This window comes from Ochotona princeps, chromosome 22 (assembly GCF_030435755.1).
Source record: "Ochotona princeps isolate mOchPri1 chromosome 22, mOchPri1.hap1, whole genome shotgun sequence".
NCBI lineage: Eukaryota > Metazoa > Chordata > Mammalia > Lagomorpha > Ochotonidae > Ochotona > Ochotona princeps.
This window is the reverse complement of record NC_080853.1, coordinates 19,598,225-19,625,987: the sequence shown is the minus strand read 5'-3', so window position 1 is coordinate 19,625,987 and position 27,763 is coordinate 19,598,225. Positions and strand designations below refer to the sequence as shown.

Here is a 27,763-nt window from a genome sequence, read left to right as displayed (position 1 = left end):
TCCCCAAATTCCCTCCCCGCCCACTGACTTCCCCCCTATATTATTACAATAGTATAGTCCTTCATAAGTACTCGTAAGTCCAGCATTCTGCCATTTAAGTGTATCCTGACACTATGGGAACAGGCAGTGGCATCCCGTTGTCAAGATATATTTAACAGTTTCATAAGGAGTCCGTCTTTGATTTGGAAATAGAGATGTATACTGTATTGTATCTTTACATCTGGATATGATAGTCTCTATTACACAGTAATTTTTTAAAAAAAGATTTATTTTTATTGGAAAGGCAGATATACAGAGAGGAGGAGAGACAGAGAGGAAGATCTTCCGTCTGACCGCAATGGCCAGAGATGCGCCGATCCAAAGCCAGGATCCAGGAACTTCCTCCAGGTCCCCCACGCGGGTACAGGGTCCCAAGGCTTTGGGCCATCCTCGACTGCTTTCCCAGGCCACAGGCATGGAGCTGGATGGGAAGTAAGGCAGCCGGGATAGGAACCTTTAGCATCTAGGTTGCCGCTCTGTGCCCTGTTAGCTTTTTTTCTATGGAAATGAGAGCAGGGATGCAGAAGGGACTAAAGGAGAACCGCCCAGTGCCTCGCGCGGTGGGGCTGGTTAGGCCTAGGGTCAGGACTGCGGAGGGGTTGGACTCCTTAAAGCTGGGGGCGAGTCTACTCTGTATGTAGGAAACGCCCACTGAGACGAAGAAATATTCAAGGTACAACAAACGATGGCGAGAATAACTTTTAGAGTTTTCTTTTCACGTAAACTCTGCAGAGCTTCCTAGGTGGGTGCAAGCTGGGGTGTCATATCTGCGGACCCGCCACCTCCACGGTGGGTACCACCTTCCCCAGATGGGGTTGGAGGAGCAGAGGGTTCCGGGCTTTGTAGTAACGTACTCTATCATAGTTATTCCCAGGCGGTGTGATGTTGGCCCACGAGACTACATTTCCCAGGAGGCCCCAGGGCGATTTTGGTTTTGTCCCTCCTCCAGACTTCCGCCTGCGCCCTTGAGGACCAATCGGGACGCGGAGACGGTCGGCTCCTAAGGCTGTGATTGGTGTATTCGTCTAGGGTGCCCGGGTTCAAATTTTTCAACGGTACGAGGCCCGCGGCGGGCTTGCGGGAGCTGGGGCGGCGGTGCCGACGCGACTCCCGGCGAGCTGAGCTAAGGTGAGAAGCGGGAGGAGCCGGGGCTGGGGCTCCCGCGGTGTCGGGACTGCTGGAGATGGCCTCGCGTGCCAGGCGGTCACGGTGCGGAGCTCGGCGGGGCGGGAGCGGGGCTTAGGGCCGCCGCGTCTGTCGGGAATGGAGGACGAGAAGCGGGAGGTTGTCCTGCCCGGTTCCGCATTCCCTTCCACGGCGAGGCAGGCGCGGTGGTTACCGCGAGCCCCCGCGTCCAGAGAAGCGGGGTGTTTGCGTGGAGCAGGATGTGTTCACAGCTGCATTTCAGAAAGCATGTGAGATAGATTAATTAGATGGCGAGGAACATAATGGAGGGAGGCTTTGATTCCTCTTGGAGTTGAAAATGGCTGTATTTTTTGTCTGGTTCTCCCCTGTTTCTTTTTTTGTTTTTGTTTTTTTGTATGGAATCGCTTGACATGATTGCCTTTCTGACTTCCTTGCTTAGAACGTTTGTAGACTGCAGGGAGAAGGGAAGCCGCGGCCTCTAGCATGGCTGGATCCCAGTTTGCTGGCTCGGTTGCTTCCTTTTCTCACGCGCATTCCTGCCGAGGCAAGAAGAGCGTTTTTTTTTTTTTTTTTTTTTTTCTTTCCGATATCGCGGTTGTGTTCCCTGGTGCATTTTCACTTGTGTCCGTCCTTGAAGTTTTGCTTTGCTCGTCAGGTGTCGTCAGAAACAGGACAGTGCTAGTGAGTACGTTCTGTACTGGGGGCTGAGTGGATGATGCCAACTGCCAGACCGCCCCCCCGAATCCGACTTGAATGTTCTCGGTTGGTTCTGTTTCTGTTTGGTTTTCAGTTAGCCAGTGAATGGACCTTTGAGGGTCTCCGGTGGACTCAGACTGATGTGGAATACTTGTTGGGCATCCAGATATGCTCTGGGGAACCAAAACACGGATTTAAATGGACAGTGCCACGCAGAACATGACAAGGCGGCACCTGCGTTGTGCTTTGGCAGTTCAGAGGTGATGGAAATCGGGGGTCGCTTTGTGCGGAGCAGGGAGGCGTACTGGCCTGGAGAACAGCGGAGTTGGATTAGACAGGGTCTAAAACAGTCGCGAGTAGTAGCACTATCTAAATTGACTACAAAATGGCAGGTCTGGAAAACTGGAAAGTATTCAGTTTTGTTTTTTTTTTTAGTTCAAAATTACTTAAATAGGCTTATTTTGTCCAGCCTTATGCTGAAATCTGTTTTCCAACCTGGATAAAGTTGATTCTCCTGCAGTTGTAATTAAGTTTGTCTAGGAGCAGGGATTGTTCAGGCAGTGGGGAAAGCTGTGTGCTGTGTCCCCGTAGGCTTGTTTCGTTTCCTTTTCCGGATCTCCTTATTTTTGTTTTGGAATTGCCGTGCAAGAAAGCAGGAGGGATCTAAAGACTCTGGGACCGACCTGGTTCTCCTTGCTGTGGATGGCGGTGTTAGGGAGCAAGAATTAGCGGCCCGGAGAGTCAAGCGCCAAGGTAGCCTGTGGAGATCAGCAGCTCCAGAGCCTGCAGAAAAAAGGAAGGAGAAGTGGAGTGAGATTCTGTTCTTGTTTGCATAAGGAAATTTGATAAAAGAGAAAGACATTGTTAAATATTAACAAGAAAGGTATAACATTAAATGCAGTAGGTTACTTTGGAAACTTAAAAGAAATAGTATTATACTTTTTTTTTCCAGTAGAAGAGGATGAGAGAAGTTTATATTTGTAGTGAGCCTATTGTTTTGATGTTTGACTAGAAGTACTCACTACCACCCCTGGGTGTCAGTGTTTCTGAATTGCAGGCGTTGGGAGGATGGGAGTCAGGTCAGAAACCAGGACATGGTGATATGCACTTTATAGAGGAAGCAAAGCTTGGGCCTGCAGTAGTGGTCCCTGCAGAGGCCTGGCCTGCGGGGAGCTCTGCTGCTGGGCGCTCGGGGTTGCCCTGCACTGCCTAGCAAGGCTGGCCTAGGCCTTGGCTGCCTCTTCCTGGTCCTGGGGAATCCTTTTACTGCAGAACCCCAGTCTGTCCGGTGACATTCTGCTGCTGCTTGATAAGAGCTATCTGTTAGACGTCACGATTTTAGAAAAGAGATAAAAGTTTGTGTGACAACATTGAGCCAAATCATGGATGATTATTTGTTGAAGATTTATTTAGTTTTATTAGAAAGGCAGGTATACAGAGAGGAAGAGAGACAGAGAGGAAGATCTTCCATCCGATGGTTTAACCACTATGCTATCGCGCCAGGCCCAATCTTGGATGATTTAAGCCACAGGTCAGACTGTTCTGTGAAGGAGTGGGGGGGGATTAATACAGCAACATTGTGAGTGTTCAGACAACTTTTTTTTTAAAGATTTATTTTTTTTTGGAAAGGCAGATATACAGAGAGAAGGAGCTAGAAAGATCTGTCTTCTGGTTTACTCTCCAGGGGGTCAAGTGGCTGGAGCTAAGCCGTTCTGCACTTGGTCTTAGCCAAAAGGCTGAGAAGCCAGGGGCTTCCACACGGGTGCAGGGTCCTAAGGCTTTGTGCTGTCCTCGAATGCCTTCCCAGGCCACAAAAATGGAGCTGGAAGGGAAGTGGAGCAGCCTGGAGTGGTGCCCATATGGGATCCTGGTTCTTGCAAAGGGTGGATTTAGCCACTGAGCCGTTGTGCCGGGTTCCAGAATGCATGTTTTTTTTTGTTTGTTTGTTTAAATGAATGGCTTTGTATTGATTTTTACAAAGTAAGATATACAGAGAGGAGGAGAGACAAAGAGGAAGATCTTCTATCCGATGATTCACTCCCCAAGTGAGCGCAATGACCCGTGCTGTGCCGATCCGAAGTTGGGAACCAGGAACCTCTTCCAGGTCTCCCACACGGGTGCAGGGTCCCAATGCATTGGGCCGTCTTTGACTGCTTTCCCAAGCCACAAGCAGGGAGCTGGATGGGAAGTGGAGCTGCCGGGATTAGAACCGGCGCCCATATGGGATCCCGGAGCGTTCAAGGCAAGGACTTGAGCCGCTAGGCCACACTGCCGGGCCCCTAGAATGCATGTTTTTAAAAGACTTTGGATTGGGCCTGTTGTGATAGCGTAGCTGTTAAAGTCCTCACCTTGCATGCACCAGAATCCCGTATGGTTGCCGGTTCTTATCCCGGCAGCCCTGCTTCCCATTCAGCTCCCTGCTTTGTGGCCTGGGACAACAGTTGGGGACAACCCAAATCCTTGGGACCCAGCACCCACGTGGGAGACCCAGAAGAGCTCCTGGATCCTGGCTTCAGATTGGCTCAGCTCCAGCCATGGCAGTCACTTGGGAAGACGGAAGATCTTCCTCTTTGTCTCTCCTCCTCTTTGTGTATCCGCCTTTCCAATAAAAATAAATAAATCTTAAAAAAAAAAAAGACTTTGGATACATGATGCCAGGTGTGGCATGTGGAGATTATGTTGGTTTACACACCCACTGAGTAGCATATATTCACATAGACCAAAAAATACATGTTCTTAAAATAGATAATATATTCATATAGTAGAAAATCAAATAACAAAAAATTACAGTGAGAAAAATCTTCCTTTAGGCTTGTCACCATCTGCACATCTCCCCATTGCCACTTTGGTAAACATTTTTAGTAAATTTTTGGGTTCTTGTTTGTGTGTATTTTCCAAAGCAGATACTTTTTGAGGGCACCATTTCTACAAGTCAGAAATGATCGTCATTCGAGTAGGGTTGTTACCTCATAGCCATGTACCCTTACAGACTCTTAGCTTCCTACTATTGGGGTAGCAGAACACTTTAGGACATGACAAGTGTTCATTTTGTATATATCTTACTTATTTGAAACGTACAGTTAGAAAGAGAGGGGGAGGACCCTGCGTGGTGGCCTAGCGGCTTGAATGCACTGGGATCCCATATGGGCATCGGTTCTAATCCCGGCAGCTCCACTTCCCAAACAGCTCCCTGCTTGTGGCCTGGGAAAGCAGTTGAGGACGGCCCAAAGCCTTGGGACCCTGCACCCGTATGGGAGACCAGGAGGAAGTTCCTGGATCCTGGCTTCGGATCGGCGCAGTTCTGGCCAGTGCGGTCACTTGGGAGTGAATCATCAGATAGAAGATCTTCCTCTCTGTCTCTCCTCCTCTCTGTGTAACTGACTTTCCAATTAAAAAAAAAAAAATCTTGGGCCCGGCGGCGTGGCCTAGCGTCTTAAGTCCTCGCCTTGAAAGCCCCGTGATCCCATATGGGCGCCGGTTCTAATCCCGGCAGCTCCACTTCCCATCCAGCTCCCTGCTTGTGGCCTGGGAAAGCAGTTGAGGACGGCCCAGTGCATTGGGACACTGCACCCGTGTGGGAGACCCGGAAGAGGTTCTAGGTTCCCGGCTTCGGATCGGCGCGCACCGGCCCGTTGCGGCTCACTTGGGGAGTGAATCATCGGACGGAAGATCTTCCTCTCTGTCTCTCCTCCTCTCTGTATATCTGGCTGTAATGAAATGAATAAATCTTTAAAAAAAAAAACAAATAAATAAATAAATAAAAATTAAAAAATCTTACAAAAAAAAAAGAGAAAGGGGAGACAGAGAGCACTTACGTCCAGTGGTTCACTCAACGGTGGCTGCCATTGCCAAGCAGGGCTGGGCCAGGCTGGAGGCTGGAGCTTCTGGTGGGCACAGCACTTCATTCCAGATGTGTTAAGAAGCTGGATTGAAAGTGGGGCAGCTGGGACAGGCACTGACACCCCTATGGGATGCCACTAAGGTGGTGACTTGGCTAGCTACCATGATGCTGGCCTCATTTGTAACACTTTAGAAAGGAAAACGTGAATCTCACAAATCTGGGAGAGAAATGGTTGACAAATATACTTACTTAAGGTTTCTGGATAGTAATGGATAAGAACCAGTGTCCATGAGTGCTGTGTTAACTTCTGAGAGTTTGGACAGTGAGAAATTATCATTGTATTTTAAATTGGTCCAATTTTGGAGACTTCATAGATCTTTTTCTGTAAACAGATCGGGTTTCACCTAAAAGTTAGCAAAGGTAAGTGTGGAAACACGAAGTCCATTAAACTTCTCTTAGACTTAGTTTGTGACTTTGATGAAGAGTTAGAATTGCACACTGGATTATGTTCCCATTTACCGCCTCCTGCTAATCCCTTATGTAGAAGGAAAAAATGTAGGTGTTTTCTCCACGAGGAAGATGAAAATAACTCAACTGTGTTTTACTTGTGGTTCTGTAATAGGATCTCCTCTCTCTTCTGAAAGTGGAAGAGCGTGTCCCTGGGGAATGGCTTTGCCTGGGATGGGGCTGTCTTCACCACGCTTCTCATGAAGTTTGACTTACTGTGTTTATTCGGTTCCATTGCCAGCCATTGAACTCTTGATTTCCTCTCTAGCAGAAATGGGCAAGGCACCGCTCAGACTGGGAAGTAGGGTGATTGAGAGCATCCATCACCCCAGTCTTTGTTTTGCTGGGAGTGGCTCGTCCACTGTTTCAGGCCTGCTCAGAATGCGCCCTGTGCAGTAGTCCCTTGCCCCCTTGGAGTATGCACCTTCTGATTTATAGAGCTTGTCAAGGCCAGTTATTTTTGGTTTGAAAGTGAAGAGAGGTAGGAGGCAATGGAGGTTTTTTCAGTTGAATGTGGAAATAGGTTACATTGCTACTTCTGTAACCCTCCCTGTACTTCTCCTCATTGATTTTGCCTTTCCATTTATTTCTTCCCTCAGAAGAAATCCCCGACATTCATTTTTAAGCATAGAATTCCCGGCTGCCTCTATCCTTTAGGTGTCACTTCCATCTGAGGGCGTCCATGCCCACCTTGCCACAGGCTCTGTACTTGCAGAGTGCCCTCTGTGAGTGGCCTGTTGCAGCTGGGATCCCCCAGGATTGTGATTGTACTGCCCTGCAAGGAGGGAGCGAAGGAGTCTGTAGATGTCTTTTCTGGCCTTGCTTTTTGAAAGTAAAAATGGGCTGTGTATTTGGATGAGCGGCATTTGGAAGAGATGGTTTGAAAGGAACCTCACTGGCTCCTGGCATGTGGGATAGGTCTTTTCCTTGGGTCTGTTGTAGGATTGCTTGTCATTAATAGCCATTTTTCCTGCTTAGAATGTTTCTGGTTTTAGAGGAATCTGAGCTGTGGTCGATCCAGAGGCTTGTGAAATGAGAAGCCGAGTCCCTGCTTGGCAGCTTGGTTGGTTTGGGGGAACGCGGTTGACGCAGGTGCTTTTTTTTTTTTTTTTCCTCAGTGTGACCTGTTGACAGAAATTCAATCTTGATGAAGGGGCACAGGAAGGCTTCCAGCTCCAGCCATGCCTGGGGTGCTCTCACTTAGGCTGTTGCCTTTGGCTCTGGGATCTCCCATCTCCTAGTAGGCTTTGTGGACTTCAATTTTTGGTCTACATGCCCTAATATTTATTTTTTTGTGAGAGAGGCAATATTGTGAAACTGGCTTGATCTAATAAATTCATTTGGTTTTCTCTGTGTCTGCTGTCAGTCCTCCCTGAAGGACATGTCACACTGCTCAATGGGTAGTGTTTGTTTTCCTGCTTATTTTTATCACTGAGGGGAATCTCATGAGTTGGCCATGTTAGATGAAAAACTCTCAAAACAATATTTTTTTCTTTTAATTAAAGTTTTTATTTATTAATTTTTTGTAATGCATTTTTTTTTTAAGATTTGTTTATTTTACCTGGAAAATCAGAGTTGCAGAAAGAGGGAAAAACAGAGTTCTTCCATCTGCTGGTTCATTCCTCAAGGTGGAATGGCCAGAGCTGAGCTGATCTGAAACCAGAAGCAAAGGACTTCTATTTATTTATGTATTTATTTATTTATTTATATTGCAAAGTCAGATACACAGAGCGGAGGAGACGCGGAGAAATATCTTCCGTCTGATGATTCACTCCCCAAGTAAACGCGACGGCCGGAGCTGCGCCAATCCGAAGCCAGGAGCCCAGATCCTCTTCCAGTTCTCCCACGCAGGTACAGGGTCCCAAAACTTTGGGCCGTCGTCAACTGCTGTCCCAGGCCACAAGCAGGGAGTGGTTGGGAAGTGGAGCTGCTGGGATAAGAGCCAGTGCCCAAATAGGATTCCAGTGCATTCAAGGCTAGGACTGCAGTTGCCAGGCCACGGTGCCAGGCCCAAGGATTTCTTCCAGGTCTCCTGCATGGTTGTGGAAGTTCAGGGACTAGGGCCATCCTGAGTTGCCTCCCCAGGCCACAAGCAGGGAGTTGGATGGAAAGTGGAGCTGTTGGGACTTGAACCCCTTTGGGATGCTGCTGCTTAGCTTGCAGTCCCTTACTTACTAATCTGAAAGAGTGAAAGAGGTGGAGAGGCTAATATTTCATCTGTGGGGTCATTTCCCACAATTACTGATTTTGGTGCAGGCTGAAACCAGGAGCCCAGGACTTCATCTGATCTTCCACAAGTGTTAACTAGGGCAAAGCACTTGGGCCATGGTTTTCTGCACTCCTAGGAGCATTAGCAGGGAGTTGTCTCGGAAGCAGAGTAGCTGGGGCTTTTACTGCCACTCTGATGTAGGGTGACAGTATTGCAAGTGGTGGCTTAAGCTACTTTACCACAATATCAGCTCCTCTTGAAAGGCACTTTATTTTTTTAAAATGCATCATGTTTGAGAAATGTTTTTGCTTTTAAAGTTTAACTTTAAAGGGCCCGGCGACATGGCTTAATGGCTGAGGTTCTCGCCTTGAACGTGCCAGGATCCCATATGGGCGCCGGGTCTAATCCCGGTGGCCCTGCTTCCTGTCCAGCTCCCTGCTTGTGTCTTGGGAAAGCAATGGAGGACGGCCCAAAGCCTTGGGACCCTGCACCCGTGTGGGAGACCCTGAGGAAGTTCCTGGTTCCTGGCTTCGGATCAGTACAGTGCTGGCTGTTGCGGTCGCTTGGGGAGTGAATCATTGGACGGAGGATCTTCCTCTCTGTCTCTCCTCCTCTCTGTATATCTGACTTTGTAATAAAAATAAATAAATCTTTAAAAAAAAGTTTAACTTTAAAACAATTAGATAAAAGATGTACTCTGATTTTCATATTTTGTGTTTTGCCTCATCATCATAGACCTGATGATGATGAAACTCCTTTTTGTAATTTCTTTTACTCTAAGAATATCTATTGAAAGTCTTCACTAACCTCTAACGTAGAGCAAACATTTCGTATGCAAAAATACTCTCCTAGAAAAAAGAGTTCGGGCCTGGCGTGGTAACCTAGTGGCTAAAGTCCTTACCTTGCACGTGTCAGGATCCCATATGGGTACCGGTTCTAATCCTGGCGGCCCCACTTCCCATCCAGCTCCCTGCCTGTGGCCTGGGAAAGCAGTTGAGAATGGCCCAGAACCATGGGACCCTGCACCTGTGTGGGAGACCTGGGGGAAGCTCCTGGTTCCTGGCTTTGGATTGACTCAGCCTTGGCTGTTGCTTCATCTGGCAGTGTAGCTTCATAATCAGAAAAAAGAAGATAAGGTGTGAGGAGAACTTGAATTGGAACACTTTCCAGCTGTTTTCAGCAGCATGCTTTGGCGGAGTGATTTTTAAGAGGTGAAGTGGATTAGCTGCATGTTCGCATTCCTTCCACTTCCCTCCCCCAGCCTTACTTGTCTTCATAGCATTCCTTTCTGGGAAGTATTCCCAGTGACCCCGGTTAGCATTAAGATCGTGGGAATCCAAGATTTTCCCATGTCTTCCAGTGTGTTTGCTTATAAGGGTAGGGAAAGTTGCAGTAAGGGAATTTTTTAAGCAGTGTCACTCACTTCACTATCATTCTTTTGTATAGAAATGAGGTCAAGGAATAGAAACATCAGAGGTCAAGTGGCAGTGATAATGCCCTCTGGCAGTGTCTTTCTTTGATAGCACCTGAATTGCCTTTTCATTTATATATGGGAAGTAGGAAGGTAGGCAGGCAGAGTGTTTTGTCCATTGTTGTACATGTAGTAAATGTGAGGGCTGGAATTCTGGACTTCTATGTTTCACTGCTTTTGATATAACAGAAAATGTTAAGTATACAAAAAGTGATTAAAAAAAAGATTAGTTTATTTGAAACGCAGAGTTACAGAAAGGAGACAGATTTTTTTCTTCTGGTGGTTCACCTCTTAAAGGGCTACAGTGACCAACGTCAAAGAAAGCTAGAGATACGTGACTGATAATCGGTGATCAGGGCCCAGTGATGCCAAGGCCTGTGGAGTCCGCTCACGGACACCGGGGCGTGCTGCAGTTCTATTTTATCTGCCTTCAAAGAGAATGAAAGTAAAAGGGCCGGAGCAAGAGCTGTGGCTGTATCAGCAACATAAGGATTTTCACATATGATGTGCATTTGAGTGTATTTAGTGTACTTGATGATGTTCAATAAAAAATGTTTAATCATACTTCAGTGTTAATCTTCTGCTTTTCTTTACACTTATGGGTCATACTGTATTCTTTGAATACTGTGTATCGTCCCCTCTTATTTTTAGGGTGTAGTTTGACCTGAGCTCTTGTGTAGATTTTTGTAGGTTCCTTTGTATATGGGACTCAATCTAGTTTTTGTGAGATGAAATAGTCGTATCTAAATATTACTGAGAAATGAGCACGATATCGTCAATCCTGCAGTTTGTGACTCCTAGCAGATACTCACTAGAGAAACACTTGTGAATAATGACAGTGGAAATGAGGGATACTGAAACATTTAGAGTGGAAGTAATAAGAAATGCATTAAAGACAAAAGACTATAGAGAATGGATCTGCTTCAAAATAAGCATAGTTCTATTTTCTATGTAGATAGAGGCCATTACTACATTAAAATGCTTCTCCAATTCACAAGGACAGAGGGCAGAAGGATGTGGAAAAGAACATTGTCCTGAAGTTAGAAGCAGTTCTGGATGGAGCTGTCCTGACATAACTGCGATATTGGGCAAGCCATTTAGTCTCTGATCCTAGGCCTCCTTTTCTACGATGGGGATAAAAATGGCCTCTGTACAAGACTGTGTAAGCATTAGAAGTAGTCCGTATTTAGTACTTCATAGAGCTGGTATAATAAGTACCTCTGGTTATTTTTTTTTTTTTAGGATTTTTATTTATTACAAAGTCAGATATACAAGAGAGGAGGAGAGACAGAGAGGAAGATCTTCCATCCGATGTTTCATTCCCCAAGTGACCGCAATGGCCGGTGCTGCGCCGATCCGATGCCGGGAACCAGGAACCTCTTCCAGGTCTCCCACGCGGGTGCAGGGTCCCAATGCATTGGGCCATCCTCGACTGCTTTCCCAGGCCACAAGCAGGAAGCTGGATGGGAAGTGGAGCTTCCGGGATTAGAACCGGCGCCCATATGGGATCCTGGCACGTTGAAGGCGAGGACTTTAGCCGCTGGGCCATTGCCACCGGGCCCGGCAGCTTTTTTTTTATGCTACACTGTTGACTTCATGAGTATTCTTTTTTGAAAATCAGAGTTATAGTGAGAAATATCTTCCATGCATTGATTCACTCCCCAAATGGCCATAGCAGCTAGGGGCTGTGCCAGGCCAGCAGCTCAGAGTTTCTGTGCTTTGCACATAGGTGCAAGGGCCCAAGGACTTGGGCCATCTTTTACTGTTTTCCCAGGTGTTTTAGTGGGGTTCTGTATTGGAAGTGGAGTGGTGGGACATGAACCAGCATCTGTATGGGATGCCTGCATTTCACAAAGTAGCTTAACCAAGTAAGTCATGGCACTGGCCCCAAGTATTCTCTTGAAGAGCAGTTCAACCTGTTTTTTTTAGAATTTTTCTTTTTGCTTTTTTTTGAAGACTTTATTTGAAGGGCATGGTTACAGAGAGGAGACACAGAGATCTTCCATACGTTGATTCATTCCACAGATAGCTGCAATGGCTGGAGCTGGGTTGATCTGAAGCCAGGAGCTTCTTTCAAGTTTCTCTTGTGGGTATAGTGGCCCAGAGATCTCCTGGTGCTTTTCTAGGCTACAATCAGGGAGCTGGATTGAAAGCAGAGCGACCAGGAATTAATGCCCATATGGGGTGCTGGTGCTGGGGGCTGAGGCCTAGCTTGCTGTGCTTAAGTGTCAACCCCTTAGGAAGAAGAAACTTAGTTTCAAGGATGTTCTAGTGAGAATACTGAAAGTCTAAAAAATATTGGATTGGGCTCGGCAGCGTGGCTAAGGTCCTCGCCTTGATCCCATATGGCCGCTGGTTCTGGTCCCGGCAGCTCCACTTCTTCTCTGTCTCTCCTCTTCTCAGTATATCTGACTTTGTAATAAAAATAAAATAAATCTGGGCCCGGCAGCATGGCCTAGCGGCTAAAGTCCTCGCCTTGAAAGCCCCAGGATCCCATATGGGCGCCGGTTCTAATCCCAGCAGCTCCACTTCCCATCCAGCTCCCTGCTTGTGGCCTGGGAAGGCAGTTGAGGACAGCCCAATGCATTGGGACACTGCACCCGCGTAGGAGACCCGGAAGAGGTTCCAGGTTCCCGGCATCGGATTGGCGCGCATCGGCCCGTTGCGGCTCACTTGGGGAGTGAGTCATCGGATGGAGGATCTTCCTCTCTGTCTCTCCTCCTCTCTGTATATCTGGCTGTAATGAAATGAATAAATCTTTAAAAAAATAAAATAAAATAAATCTTAAAAAAATAAAAAATAGTGGATAAATATTTGTGGCACATCCATTATTTAATGATATATTAGTATTTCCTGACACGGAAAAATGCTTTTGTTAGAAGTAGATGCAGTGAGTAAAATCTGTTCTTCAGGAGAGAGATTTACATAGTTAATATAATTGAATGGGACTCAGCACAATGGCTCCATGGCTATATCCTCACCTTACAAGTGCCAGGATCCCATATGGCCTCCGGTCCATGTTCCTGCTGCTTCCATTCAGCTCCCTGCTTGTGGCCTGGGAAAGCAGTCAAGGATGGCCCAAAGCCTTGGGACACTGTACCTTAGTGGGAGACCTGGAAGAAGCTCCTGGCTCCTGGCTTCAGGTTGGCTCAGCTTCGTCCATCGCTGCCCCTTATGGAGTACACCTTATGGAATGTCTTTTCTTCTCTCTATAAATCCAATAAAAATAAATATATGCTTTTTAAAAAAATTGGATGGTGTTGTAGAAGAGATTGGGAGAAAAAAGCACTGTAGGTTTGGAAGGACTATTACATACTGCAGGTAGAAATTGTGTTTCTAGTTTTAGACATGTTTACTTCAAGGAGTATGTTCAAGTTATACCATCCTTGAAAAATAGTAACTTTTAGATTTATTTGACAAAATTAGACATACTGTTCTACTGATTTTCAAAATTACAAATGTTATAGTAAAATGAAACTAATTGTTAAGGAATCAAAAGTTTAATGTTTAACTAAGTTTCTGAACCATTTCTTTCCTAGAAGGTGACCTATTGGGAGACTTGATACAAATTCTGGAAAAAATCTGCTCTTCTGCACTAAGGGAACAATGTCGCATGTTAAAACTTCTTACACCTTTGACGCTCCCACTGAGTTCATCAATTTTACGTCTTTGGATGATGAGGAAGATAATGAAAATGTAGATTTGTGGTTTGGTAAGTGTCATTTTTTGAGGCCCTTGTTAGGATTAGTGACTTGCTTAGTGCTAGGATCTCTCAGATATAGAAGAAATTGCAAGAAAATAGCTGAAATTGAAATTCCCTTCTAGATTAAGACACTTTGTCCTCCATGATGCAGCTCTTGAACAGCACTAGTTTGAGTTGTGCAGACCTACTTAGTATGTAGATTGATTTTGGTTTAAATTCTGACAGTTTGGAAAAATCTACACAAAATATGTAGCCTAGAAATATCCAGAGAGCTAAGATTTTATGATTACATAAAAATATATAAATAGCTCATTTTATCATTTCCCTGAGTAAATGATTGGACTGAGGATTTGTCTTTCCAAGTTTTTCTTTAAAACAGCATCTGAATGTAAGTATAGCAATCTTGATATAGTGAGAACTAGGTGAATCCCATAATCTTCCTTAGTTCTACACTTTCTAAGTAGTCGCATCTTTTTGTTCGGAGAATGGCTATACAGGGCACCTGTTGCTAGGAGTTGCGGTATTGCTGAAGCTGCACCAGTAGAGCACTTTGACTATTTTGTGCTGATGAGTTCCTTGGGAGAACCCAGCTCTGCTCCATCCTTACACATCCCACATTCCTTTTATCTCCCTAGTCGAGGAAAATCTGTACAACTAGAAAATGTCTTTGGTAAACGTTACAGATTTTCGTGGCTACAGTATTCTGTAAGAGGAACATGATGCATTTTGGCGGTAGATAGTGCCAGCTCATGCTGAATGGCCCTGACTGTGTGTCAAGCCAAGATAAGGAGGTATTCATGATGCAAAGTCTGCACTTTTCTTTCTCTAGAATCCATTGTTCAGTGTAACTAGCTTTTTTAGTTTTTATAGTCTGTCTGACGTGTACTGACTTCCTTTTGTTTGCTAGAACTTTGCTGGTTCTTTCAAATGAGTTGAACGTATCCTGGTGAAGGGCTTCAGTCAACGTGTGAAGTGCGTGGCATTGATCATTGCTTTGTCATTGATTGGATGTTGATGACTTTGCCTTTCCACAGAGCAGAAGGCCAATTTGGAGAATAAATTTCCTGGAAAGAATGGGATTGGAGAGCTTCCACTCTGCAAAACTGCTTTGAGAAAAACTAATCTTCAGCAAGCAGGTGTCACACCTTTGAGAACAGGTAAAAAAAAAAAAACAAGACCATCTTAGAAAACAGTGTCCTTGACAGAAAGATGTGGCAATACTTTGGAAATCTGAGGGGAGAGCTTGTCTAAATTCTTACTAATGGTACAATGAACTAATTTATGATAGCTAGCCACGTGCTGTGCTTTATGAAAAATCTCTTGGGACTTGAACTAATTTGGAATTTAATTGTGAGTATGTAACTGCTGTCTTTTAATAAGATTCAGTGTAACCTAACGTGGGTCTGCCTGGGAAACAAAACAACAGGAATTTTTCTATCGTGTTTTTAATTTTAAAAGATAATTGACATTTAAAATGGTGGTTACTTAATGTGCAGAATATTGTCTTATTTGATGTAAGTGAGAGCAGCATTCTGTAAGAGGTCATAAATTCCTTTTGAAAATCATCACTTAAAAATAAAGCAGCTCTAGATATATATATATTTCAACATGTAATTCATCTACGTAAGTTGTAAATTTCAGTGTGTTTTACTTGTGCAGTCATCACGATGATCATTATGCAATATTTGAAAATTATTCTGTGGTAAATCTGAGGGCATCTTCAATCACACCATTACAAATTCTCCACTTAAAGAGTTAATTAGAGGGGAAATAATAGAGAAATGAGTATATTTTCAGCAGATTCATTGATAAGCTTGCAGTTAGAACAGCTGTGTTGATTTAAGATGATTTAATTCATGGGTGTAGGACATAATTGTTGAATTTGAGGTATGGACAACCATCTTGAACTTCTCTTCCTTATTTTTCTTCCAAAGGGATTAGAATTATGTGGTATGTTTCACCTGAAACAGTCTTCAAAAAGTTTATGGAGGGACCAGAGTTCTGACTCAGTGGGTGAAGCTACCTCGTGCATTGCCAGTATCACATATGAGGCTGGTTTGAGTCCTGGCCTCTCCACTTCTGATCCAGTTCCCTTCCAGTGTGCCAGGGAAAGCAGCTGAAGATGGCCCATATGCTTGGGACCCTACCCTTCCACATGTGCCTGTGGGTGCTACAGCTCAGCAGGGGTATCCCCAAAGTTTTCCTACTAGGCTTGGTCCCAGCGCAAGTTCTTGTTGGTGCTAGCAAGTGCTGCAGCCCAGCCTGACATGGCACAACCCCCAGCCCTAGCACTCACTGGTGGGTATGGTGGCCTAGCCCAGCCCGGCCCATTCCCAGTCCTAGCCCTTACCTGCAAGTGCTACAGTCTAGCCTGGACTGGCCTGTCCCCAGCCTTGATTTTTGTGTTCACCAACCTGAGGTTGCGAACTAATCAGGATGACCCCAAAGAACTACCCCTACCAGATCTGCCCCAAACACAGCTCTACAGAGCCCTGGTGGGTGCTGTAACCTAGCCTAGGCCAGTCCACCCCCAGCCCTGGCTCTTGTGTGCATGGCTGGATGTTTTGCACTGACTAGGAAGGCCCTCCAGATTCCTCCTTATGGTCCACTCCATCTCAGCTCCCTTGATTACCTGCTGGTGCAGTGGCCTGGTCCTTAGAAGCCCCCAGAAATCATATGTGTCAAATAAACCCTCATTGGCCCCATTCCAACCTGTCCCCAATCCCTAGCCCCTGGCAATGTATGGCACTCCCATGCACATTGCCATAGTGATGGCTGTGGGATAGACCCTAGCTGGTGGGCACCCACATGGCAGGTGCTCTGCACCCCACCATCCCCCCAAATATTAAAGAAAAAAATAGAATAGACAGCTAAGTTGGCCCACTGACCCAGAAAGTAAGCCAACTGTTGGCTGCTTTTCTCCTACCAGTAAAACACTTATCTGGGTATAAGGCAACTAGGCCTTGGCTGCAGCTGGGATTCATGGTTGTTCTTGATTCTTCAGTCCCGTTGTTGCAGCCCTCTGTGTCACAGGCAGATGATTCTGACATCAAGATCAGATGCATTTTCTTTCTTTTAAACTCTATCAGTTGCTTAACATTTTGCTATACTTTAGTTAGCTTCATATTAGAAAATGATCCTTGGAAGTTTTAACTGGATTTTTGGGAGGGTATTATTTTAGTTTTTTGAAAAACATCTTTGCCGCCTTGTTTTCTGGATCTTTGTCTTTTTGTTTTGTTTTCATATACTGCTTCATTTTATAGGAGCACACTTTCAAGGAGTGTTAGATGACCCTTTCATGTCTGAAAGAGTCATTGTTCCGTTTTCAGTAAATAGTTCAAAGTTTGACTTAATGTTAGAATTATATAATTAATTTTACTTTTTTAAAAGATTTATTTGTTTTTATTGGAAAGGGGATATACAGAGAGGAGGAGAGAGAGAGAGGAAAATCTTCCGTCCAATGGTTCACTCCCCAAGTGAGTGTAACGGCCAGAGCTGAGCCAATCCGAAGCCAGGAGCCAGGAGCTCTTCCGGGTCTCCTGTAGGAGGACATTGTGACCATAGGTCAGCGACCCTAGTCAGCGAGCACAGGATTACAGTTGATGGGACAATATTTGTATGATAAACAACTGAATGGATGTCTTGTGTGTGACTGATTGGATATCCTTTGCATGAGAACAACTGTATGGCTACCTTTTGTATACCTGATGAGATATCATTTGTATAAGAACAGTTGAGTGGGAAGTAATATACAAGGCAAAAGGACTTCCAAACTAAGGCATAGAAACAGTTGATGGTTCTGTTGATGAACTAAGTATCTCTACCCTAATCCTGTATGACCCTCAGCATATAAAGTCTGTTGCCCCTAATAAATTTTGGCTATTGATCATCAGTCAGTAGTCCAAGCGTGTTATTATCGGCTCCGTGCACCAAGTCCATCGCTGCAGGACAGCGACAGTCTCCCACACAACTGCAGGGTCCCAAGGCTTTGGGCCATCCTCGACTGCTTTCCCAGGTCACAGACAGGGAGCTGGATGGGAAGCAGGGCTACCAGGATTAGAACCGACGCCCATATGGGATCCTGGCGCGTGCAAGGCGAGGACTTTAACCACTACACTATCGTTCCGGGCCCATTAATTTTACTTTTATCAACTGCTGTGAAGGATTTGTTCATTTTCCTTCTATCTCCTTGTATTGCTAATGAGAAATTCTGTGGTTTTTAGTTTTTTATAGGTGATTTTTAGAATTTTCAGAATTTTATATTTAATATTACTGTTCTGAATGTCAGGAGGCTGTATTTCTTTTTTCTTTTTTTGTTTTTTTGGTGAAAGAGGCTGTATTTCTGAGGTTGAGCCATAGGGGTGCAAGTAGGCAGTGCTCTGGATACTTCTTTTCTGTTTGGATAAAAGTAACTTTTTATTAATCGACACATAATTTTTATTTGTATTTATGTGATATAGTGATAATGTACAATGTGTAAAAGTTGCTTTTATAAACTGGTCTTATAGATTTCATTGCAACTAAGGGTTTCAGTGCTTAGCAGGTGTGCATGTGTATATGATTTTTATCTGCAATTCTGTATAAAGTTTCATATATATGTGTGTGTGTCCAGCTCATTTCTTGGAATTTCAGTGCTAATTGGCTTTTGATCTCTCACAGTTGATAACACTTATTATAAAGAGGCAGAAAAAGAAAATATTTTGGAAAAGTCTGTGCCTTCAAAAGAAGTTGAGGGAGTCATATTAACAAATACTCCAACTCAGCCTCAGAGGTAAGCTTGTATAGGACTCAAAAGTTGTAGCTATCCGAAATAAATAAATAAATAAATAAACATAGTTGCTTTGACAGAGTACTTTATTTATGTCTGTACTGTGCTAGAGTTTGTATTATATTATTTAATCCTTATAAGAATGTAGTCTAATTAATGGTTAATTTGTGGATGAAGGCCTAAGTTGGAGAGAAGAGCTGGCATTTCTTGGCTTACTTCCCAAATGCCTGTAATGGGCAGGATTGAAGCCAGGAGCTAGGAACTCAGTGTAGATCTCCTACGTGGGTGGAGGGACCAGATTTCTTGAGCCATCACCAATACATCCTGGGATGCCCGTTAACAGGAAATCAGAATCCGGAGCAGAGATGCACTCAAACCCCAGGCGATTTGATAAGACACGGGGGCATCCCAGTCATAGTCACAGCTAACCTGGGTGCCCGACCTGACTAGAGAAGGGAAAGGTGTACTAGGTGATGGCAAGCAAGTTGTTTGTTTGTATTTTGCTTCATTGGGGTCTAATTTACAAATAATAGTATATATAAATACCCACATTTTTTGTGTTGGATTAACATTGGTTACAGCTTTAACGTAGTTTGGCATACTTTTACATTTCTGAAGAAAATTTGCATATTTGTAGTAGATGGATCCATTTTTTATTATTTTTGTCAATTCCTTTACCATAGAAGGTCTATTAGACTGTCTGCTCAGAAGGATTTGGAACAAAAAGAAAAAGACGATGTAAGAATGAAAGCTAAGAGATGTGCCACTCTTAGAACCGTCAGTGAAATCCCACCTTCCAAAAAAATGAAAATGTAAGTAATTATGCTTCTTTTTTTTTTCTTTTTTTTTCTTTTTTTAAGATTTTTTTTTTTTATTGTTATTGGAAAGCCGGATATACAGAGAGGAGGAGAGACAGAGAGGAAGATCTTCCATCCGATGTTTCACTCTCCAAGTGAGCCGCAACGGGCCGGTACGCGCCAATCCGATGCCGGGAACCTGGAACCTCTTCCGGGTCTCCCATGTGGGTGCAGTGTCCCAAGGAATTGGGCTGTCCTCTACTGCTTTCCCAGGCCACAAGCAGGGAGCTGGATGGGAAGTGGAGCTTCCGGGATTAGAACCGGCACCCATATGGGATCCCGGGGCATTCAAGGCGAGGACTTTAGCCGCTAGGCCATGCTGCCGGGCCCGCTATATTTCTTTTTTAAAAACAATTTATTTGAAAGGCAGAATTACAGTGAGAGAGATAGAAATCATAGATCCATTGATTCAATCCCCAGATGGCCACAATAATCAGGGCTGGGTTCAGGTCAAAGTCAAAAGCTCGATCTTGGTGTCCCATATGGGTAGCAGGGATCCAATAACTTGACCATTATTAACTGCCTTCCCAGGGATGTTAGCTGGGACGCGAACAAGTGCTAATATGGGTGCTGTCGTTGAAAGAGGTGGCTTAACTCCCAGTGCCACAATGTCAGTAAATGTCTAGGAATCATATTCAAGAGAAAAAGGAAGATAAGAAGGGACAGGGAGGTACATAGCCCCAACATCGCAGGAAAATAAGTATTTTCCAGAAACTTTTTGTTTATGACTTATTTTTGTTTGAAAGACAGATTTACAGAGAGAAGGAGAGACACAGAGTGTAGGTCTGCCATCTGTAAGTTTACTCCCCAAGTGACTCCACTGGCCAGCACTGAGCCAGTCTGAAGCCAAAAGACTGGAGTAATCTCCAGGTTTCTCACATGGTGTAGGGTCCCAAAGACTCGAGCCATCCTCCACTGCTTAATCAGACCATAAGCAGAAAGCTGGATGGGAAGTGGAATAGCTGGGACAGGAACCTTTCCCCATTTGGGATGCTGGTACCACACGGTTGAGGATTAAGCTGTTGAGCCATGGTGCGAGTCTCCAGAACCTTTACCTAGACTGTCACTTGGATCCCTTAGTTGCCATAGAGTCTGTCAATCAAGTATAATCTTTACTTGCAACTTGGGGGGTATTGCTGCTTCTGGCTCAGAATTGTGTTAATAAGAAACTAGCTGTGCTCTTAGATCATTTCATGATGAGTAAGTAAAGTTCCTATATCATTCGAGAACTTTTTTTTTTAATTGGGAAGTCAGATATACAGAGAAGAGAGACAGAAAGATCCTCCGTTCGACGATTCACTCCCCAAGCGGCCGTTGCGGCCGGTGCTGTGCCGATCCTAAGCCAGGATCCAGGAACTTCTTCCAGGTCTCCCACGTGGGTGCAGGGTCTCAAGGCTTTGGGCCGTCCTCAACTGCTTTCCCAGGCCACAAGCAGGGAGCTGGATGGGAAGTGGAGCTGCCGGGATTAGAACCGGCGCCCATATAGGATACCCAGCGAGTTCAAGGTGAGGACTTTAGCCGCTAGGCGTCGCCGCCGGGCCCAGTTGGAGAACTTTTTAAAAAAATGTATTTGTTTATTTTTATGGGAAAGTCAGATCTACAGAGGATGGACAGAGAGGAAAATTTTTCCATCTGCTGTTTTCACTCCCCAAGTGGCCACAACAGCCAGAACTGAGCTGATCCAAAGACAGGAGGCCAGAGCTTCTTCCAGGTCACCCACTTGGGTGCAGGATTCCAAGGCTTTGGTCTATCCTTGAGTACTTTCCCAGGCCACAAGCAGGGACTTGGATGGAAAGTGAAGCAGCCAGGACACGAACCAGCGCCCCCATGGCATCCCAGTGTGTGTAAGACGAGGACTTTAGCCAAGAGGCTGCCGTGCCTGCCCTGCATGGAGAACTCTTACCTTGATTTCTGTTTGCTTTTTTCAAGTTCACTCCAAGTATACTATTGGTATATGTATTCTAAAGATACTATTGGAAAATTTTTTTGATTGAAACATTTTTAGCCTAAAGAATAAAGAAATAGGGGCTGGTACTATGGCATCTTGGGTAAAGCTGAGACCTCTGCTACAGGCATCCTGTGTGGAAGCCGATTCAGATGTTAGCTGCTACACTTGGAATCCTGTTCTCTGCTTATATGCATGGGGTAACGATGAAGGGATGGCCCAGGTGCTTGGGCCCTGCAGCTATGTCTCCTGGTGTTGAAACTTTCCAGTTCCATCCTTCGAGAGTGAACCAGCAGCTGGAAGATCTCTTCGTTTCTTGCTTTCTCTTTCTATAACTCTACATTTCAAGAAAGTAAATAAAATCTTTAAAAAGGAATGAGAAAATTAAATCCACATGTGGATTTAATACATAATATTCATACATAATATTCTTATGGAATTATGAATCTTTTTTTTTTTGTCCTTTTAAATTCCAGTTCAAATAACAAGACAGAGGAAGAAGGCAGTGCCCGTAAAGATGTTTCTGGAAAGAAGGAATCTTCTAAAGGCAGTAGACATACTTTACCTTGTCTACCACCTGCAAGGTAAGTTTCTTTCCTGAACCTGAAACATCAGAGTAAATAGGGTAAAATTACAAAGGGAAACATAGGCACTATGGTACACCTGCAGCTTGGGAAACTTTTAAGTGTGTGCTGAATTGTTCTGTTCTTGGAAGGTATTCACATCTTAAAAATGAGGAATGTATACTTTTTTTTTTAAGATTTATTTTATTTTTATTACAAAGTCAGATATACTGAGAGGAGGAGAGATAGAGAGGAAGTGGAGCTGCCGGGATTAGAACCAGCGGCCATATGGGATCAAGGCGAGGACCTTAGCCACTAGGCCATGCTGCCGAGCCCTGTATACTTTTTTTTTAAAGATTTATTTTTAAATTTTACTGGAAAGTCAGATTTATAGAGAGAAGGAGATAAAGAAAGAAAGATCTTTCATTCGCCAATTTACTCCCCAAGTGGCTGCAATGGTTAGAGCTGAGCCCATCTGAAGCTACGAGTTTCTTTTGGGTCTCCCATGTGGGTGCAGGGTCCCAAGGCTTTAGACTGTCCTCCAGCACTTTCCCCAATCGCAAACAGGGAGCTAGAAGGGAAGTGGAGCATCTGAATACAAACTGGCACCCACATGGGATCCCGATATGTGCAAAGCGAGGACTTCAGCCACGAGGCTATCATGCCCAGCCTGGAACATACACTGTTAAAGCAAGTTGAAAAGAATTGTAAAAGAGAAAAGCACAAGTTCTTACTACCTAAACTGAGTAGATTTTATGTTTCTAAGTTCCCTTCTGGTCTTTACCTAAATACATACATGTATTTTCAAATTCAGTATTGTTGACAGGAAATTATTTTTAAAATTTTTATTTTTAAAAATTCTTCTTTTAAAGATGTATTTATTTTTATTGGAAAGGCAGATTTACAGAGAGGAGAGACAGAGAAAATCTTCCATCTGCAGGTTCATTCCCCAGATGACCACAGTGACCGGAGCTGAGCTGTTCTGATGCTGGGAGCCAGAAATTCTTTTGGGTCTCCCATGCAGCTGCATGTCCCAAGGCAGTGGGTTGTCCTCCATTGCCTTATGCCTTATTTGCTGGAAATCTTTTCCCTTTTCTACTAGTCGTCGTTGTCGTCGTCATCTTCTTTTTTTTTTTTTTTTGAGATGATATATTTAAGACAGACTTGCAGGTGGAGTGACAGGGGTGCGGTTGACCGGGTGATCTTTTCACCTACTGATCAACCTCCCAAATGGGTATAACAGCTGGGCCTGGGCCAAGTGGAAACCAGGAACCTAGAACTACATCAAGATCCCCAATGTTGGTTCAGGGACACAAGGACTTTGTCCATCTGCTGCTGCTTTCCCATGCACATTGGCAGGGAGGTTGGATTGGAAGTGGAGCAGCCAGGACTGGAACAAGTGACTTAATGCACTGTGCCACAACACTGTGTAGGTCTTCTGTCATAGCTTCTGTAGTTTGTGTTTTAGCTGTTTTTTTCTGAATAATTTCAACATTGATTTCTTTTCCAGAGTTACCTACTGGTTAAATAACTGCTTATTAGTACTTTTGTTTTGATATATCAGATTTAAGGTACATTTTCTATATTGCCTTTAGATTTGGTTGAATTTTTGAACTGCCTTTTTCTCACTTATCTCTTACCATTTTACCCTTCAGGCAGAAGGTTCTGAAAAGTACTGAGGAGCAAGAATTGGAAAAGAGAATGAAGATGCAGCAGGAAGTGATTGAGATGCGGAAAAAGAATGAAGAATTCAAAAAACTCGCCCTTGCAGGAGCAGGTAGCTTCACTTTGGTTAATGCTAATTTGTGAGGAATGCTTCTCATAGTCTTGGTGGGTTTTGTTTGCTTTTGTTTTGTTTTTTGAGGTGTCTAAAGCAAAGGGAAACATAGTCATCTCAGCATGTTTAGAAATCTGGATGTGTAATCCTGTAGAACAGAGTATATACATTAGCCTTTCTTTATGCTGTTCTTTTGCATTAGAAAAGGGAAAGACTGGGATTGAGAATGTGGATAATTGAGCAGGCTGGTTTATTTTCTGTACGTTTTAGTCTAAAGGCAAAGGAATGGGAAAGTAAGTAAGAGCCAGGTGCTGCGATGGAGGAAAGGATAGCTGAAGTAACTGAAGAATGTGGGAAGGTCATAGTTTGGCTTTGCTCTGATAGTGTGCGGTTATTGGTGGGAATTATTAGTAGTAGTATAATAATTATTATTAGTGTTATTATTGCTTAAAGCTGTAAATCTTGCTTACTGGGTTGCAAAAGCACCCATCAGGCTTACAGGGTTTCCTTGTTAGAGATGCTGAATTAAGTTTAATTGCTTTTTTATTTATTATTTTTAAAATATTCATTCATTTGAAAGAATTACAGAATCAGAGAAAGAGAGATCTTTTATTGGCTTGTTCACTCCCCAAATAGGCACAATAGCTGGGGTTGGGCCAGGCTGAATCCAGGAGTCTGAAGCTTCTTCTGGTCTTCCATGTGGGTGCAGGGGACCAAGCATGTAGGCCATCTTCTCCTGCTTTCCTAGATGCATTAGCAGTGAGTTAAATTGAAAGTGGAGCAGCCTAGTCTTGAGATGGTACCCATATGGGACACCAGTGTTGGAGTTGGTAGCTTAGTAAGCCTCTCCAGCCCTTTAAATTTGCCTTTAAACTCATAGATTTTCCTGTCAAAAGTATTGCAATGACTTTTTTTTTTAGATGATGCTTACATAGTTGATCAGGGTGGGAAGATTCAAGGGTCAGGGAAAAATTGGTGTGATCATTGTTTCCAAGTTTTCCATTTATTTTTCTTGTATTTGGGGGGAGGAGGGAGACAAAGGGAGAAGCCATATCCAGCCTCCAAGCCACCCCAATACCCAGGGATAGGGAATGGCCACCCAATATAGACACAGGGTCCTGATGTTGCATATGCTGTGAGGGTTCTGTTCAGGTGGTTTAGATAGTTCTGAATTGTTGTTGATCTTGTCGACCCAAGGATGAGGGAACATGTTCAATGTCTCTTGGCTGACATAGTCCACCTTAGAGTCTCTATTCTTCCAGGTATTTGTTATCTGTTGGGCTGGGGTAGTTGTCCAGTCTCTTCTGTTTGCCTTCCTCTGCTATGGAAACAGATGTCTTCTGAAGGCCACAGAGGGCTGTCATTTCTGCTATATGGATCTGGACCAGCCATGCACTACTCTGTCATTTCCACTGGGGAGATCCAGTTCTTGCAGGCCGGTCTAAGGGCCTAGACTAGGCGACCTAGACCCCTCTGGATGCCCCACCCCCTGGGGCTCAGATTCAGCACCCATTGCATAGGCAACCCCTAGGAGATTGCTGTTCCACATGAGTGAGCCCACATACTTCCCCACAGATTCTGTTCCCAAACTTAATTCACTCATGTGCTGATTAGTGTCATGGACCAGCCTCATATTACTTGTTCCCTGTTCCGACTCTCATTGTTGGGTTCTGTGATCTAGCACTTAAGTACAATGGTCTTGTCCATTGAAAACCCTCAAAGTTGTTCCTCACCTGGGCGTGAACCCTCAGGTCCCTGTTTGCCCCCACCTGTGCCATCCCCTAGACCAAATGTTAATCCACACCCTGCAGTACCCAGAGCGTGCTGCTGTGCGGCCCGAGGACTTTGCCCAGTGCCGTTGGCACCGGGGCTGCCCAGGGCCTCCCCTCCTCTGGGGAGTCATACCACCTGACTGTCTGCACCTGTGTTGGTCCAAAAAGCATTCAGGCCAGTGGTAGGGAGGGGGTCCTGGGATTTTGCCGGTCCTCTCCTCCCCTGGTGAGGCAGTGACTTTTTCTAGAACTGTGATAACACCTGAAAGATGTTCTTTGTTTTGTTTTTCTTGAAAGATTTATTGTGTTTATGCTAAAGGTTATAGGGGACACAGTGCATTGGCCTAGTGGCTAAAGTCCTTATCTTGCATGCTCTGGGATCCCATATGGGCCCTGGTTCGTATCCCGGCTGCTCCACTTTACTTCCAGCTCCCTACTTGTGGTCTGGGAAAGCAATAGAGGATGAATCAAAGCCCTGGGAGCCTGCACCCACATAGGAGACTTTGAAGAAGCTCCTGGCTCCTGGATCGGCTCGGCTCCTGCCATTGCAGCCACTTGAGGAGTGAACCAGTAGAAGAAAAATCTTTCTGCATCTCCTTCTCTGTAAATCTGACTTTCCAGTAAAAATAAATACATCTTTTAAAAAAATAGGTTAGGGTAACACTGAGGAAGAAAGACTGGTTCACTTCCAAAGTGACTGCAGTGGCTAGGCCACACGGAAACCACATCCAGGTCTCCTATGTCGGTAGCAGGCACTAAGCACTTTGAGCCTTGTTTGGTTGCATTAGCAGTGAAGTAGATCAGAAGCAGAGTCCCTGGAATATGAACTGGAGCTCACGTTTGGGAAGCTGGTGTCTTGGGTAGTGGCTTCTGTTGCTGCAGAGCAGTGCTGGTCCCCAAGACAGAATTTGTCCTGTGTTGCCTCTGTAATTTGTTCCCAATGAAAGGGACTCAAACCAAAAATACTTTATGGATGTGACACATGTATTAATGTCCCTGAGGATTATGTATGCACTTTTGGGTGACATGTAAATGCTGATCTGTTAGATCCATGGTGATACCAAAAAGATTTGGTAGTGCTTTTTTTTTCTTTTTAATTAGTATTCAACAGATTTTGTATGATTTGTAGCTGCAAATCTAAGAATGTAGCAATATTCACTTCGTCTTCCTTTGCTCCTCCATTGTGCTTTTATTCTTAATGTTCTTATGTTTTACTGTATTCCCCACTCAGGACAACCTGTGAAAAAACCAGTGATCCAGACAACCAAATCAGTTGACTTCCACTTCCACACAAACGAGCGAATCAAACAACAGACTAAGAACCAGGAGGAATATAAGGAAGTGGACTTTATGTCTGAACTACGAAAGCATCCCCCATCTCCTGTAAGTTGATGGACTGAGTATTCCTGTCACTAATTCAGTTAGGAGTTCAGATGTAACATTTGTGATCAGTTTATAATAGTATAGTCAAGAGAAGCACATGCTTTGAACTAGTCTAAATTCTCACTTTTAGAATTATGTGTGGGGCCCAGCGGCATGGCTTAGCAGCTAAAGTCCTCGCCTTCAGCGCACCGGGATCCCATATGGGCGCCGGTTCTAGTCCCGGCAGCTCCACTTTCCATCCAGCTCCCTGCTTGTGGCCTGGGAAAGCAGTCGAGGATGGCCCAATGCATTGGGACACTGCACCCGCGTGGGAGACCTGGAGGAGGTTCCAGGTTCCTGGCATCGGCTTGGCGCGCACCGGCCCGTTGCGGCTCACTTGGGGAATGAATCAGTGGACAGAAGATCTTCCTCTCTGTCTCTCCTCCTCTGTGTATATCTGACTTTGTAATAAAAATAAATCTTTAAAAAAAAAAAAAAAGAATTATGTGTGGCAAATTGTAGGTACAGACATTTGTGCTGTTGTAAAATTCTTGAAAAAAACTGTGTCTGCACAGTTGCGTGTATTAAATATAGGAGGGCTTGTAGGAAAAACAGGAAAGATAACTCAAATACTGTGAAGTTTTATTACCAAACAGCACAGAGAATGATAATTCTAGAACTGGTCATCTCTGCTTTACATATGTTTTAAAGAGTTTTGCACCACTCAGAAACTAGCTGCATCACAGTTAGTGATCCAGGGAGTAGGCTTTTCATCAGCTGACCGGATGAATGGAGAGATTGTGATTAAGGCCCACATCGGAGTCTGATCAAGTTTTTTTGGTTGTTACTTTAGGATTGGGATGCCTTTATGGCTTTTTTTTTTCCCCTTTGAATTCTAAGAAAGTTTGCTTTTGATAGCTTTAAAACAGTTACTTGCTTGAGAAAAATCACGTTTGCTGTTTCAGAACAGTAGTTTCAATGCTAGAGCCTCCCTCTCCCTCACTTTTTTATTTGAAAGATGGAAATAATACTGGTTTAATTCTTAGCTGATAATTCTTAGTACTGATAAACTGATAAACCTCATAGTATAATCTTGGCTAACTTTTC

General features: G+C 44.3%; 1 protein-coding gene across 4 annotated transcripts in view; it reads left to right on the top strand.

The window, feature by feature from the left end:
* The window catches only part of TPX2 (TPX2 microtubule nucleation factor), a 59,486-nt gene that overhangs the window by 9,226 nt on the left and 22,497 nt on the right, over positions 1–27,763 (top strand). For 2 of the 4 annotated variants that reach the window (XM_058679370.1, XM_058679367.1), the window contains exons 1-8: positions 1,013–1,167; positions 13,449–13,621; positions 14,647–14,769; positions 18,272–18,383; positions 19,064–19,192; positions 21,659–21,766; positions 23,401–23,522; positions 26,526–26,677. In XM_058679370.1, the coding sequence (XP_058535353.1) occupies positions 13,516–13,621; positions 14,647–14,769; positions 18,272–18,383; positions 19,064–19,192; positions 21,659–21,766; positions 23,401–23,522; positions 26,526–26,677 (852 nt within the window). In that variant the 5' untranslated portion in view covers positions 1,013–1,167; positions 13,449–13,515. Of the gene's footprint in view, positions 1–1,012; positions 1,168–13,448; positions 13,622–14,646; positions 14,770–18,271; positions 18,384–19,063; positions 19,193–21,658; positions 21,767–23,400; positions 23,523–26,525; positions 26,678–27,763 lie in introns of those variants that run through there. The other 2 variants (XM_058679369.1, XM_058679368.1) reach the window with 2 other exon arrangements.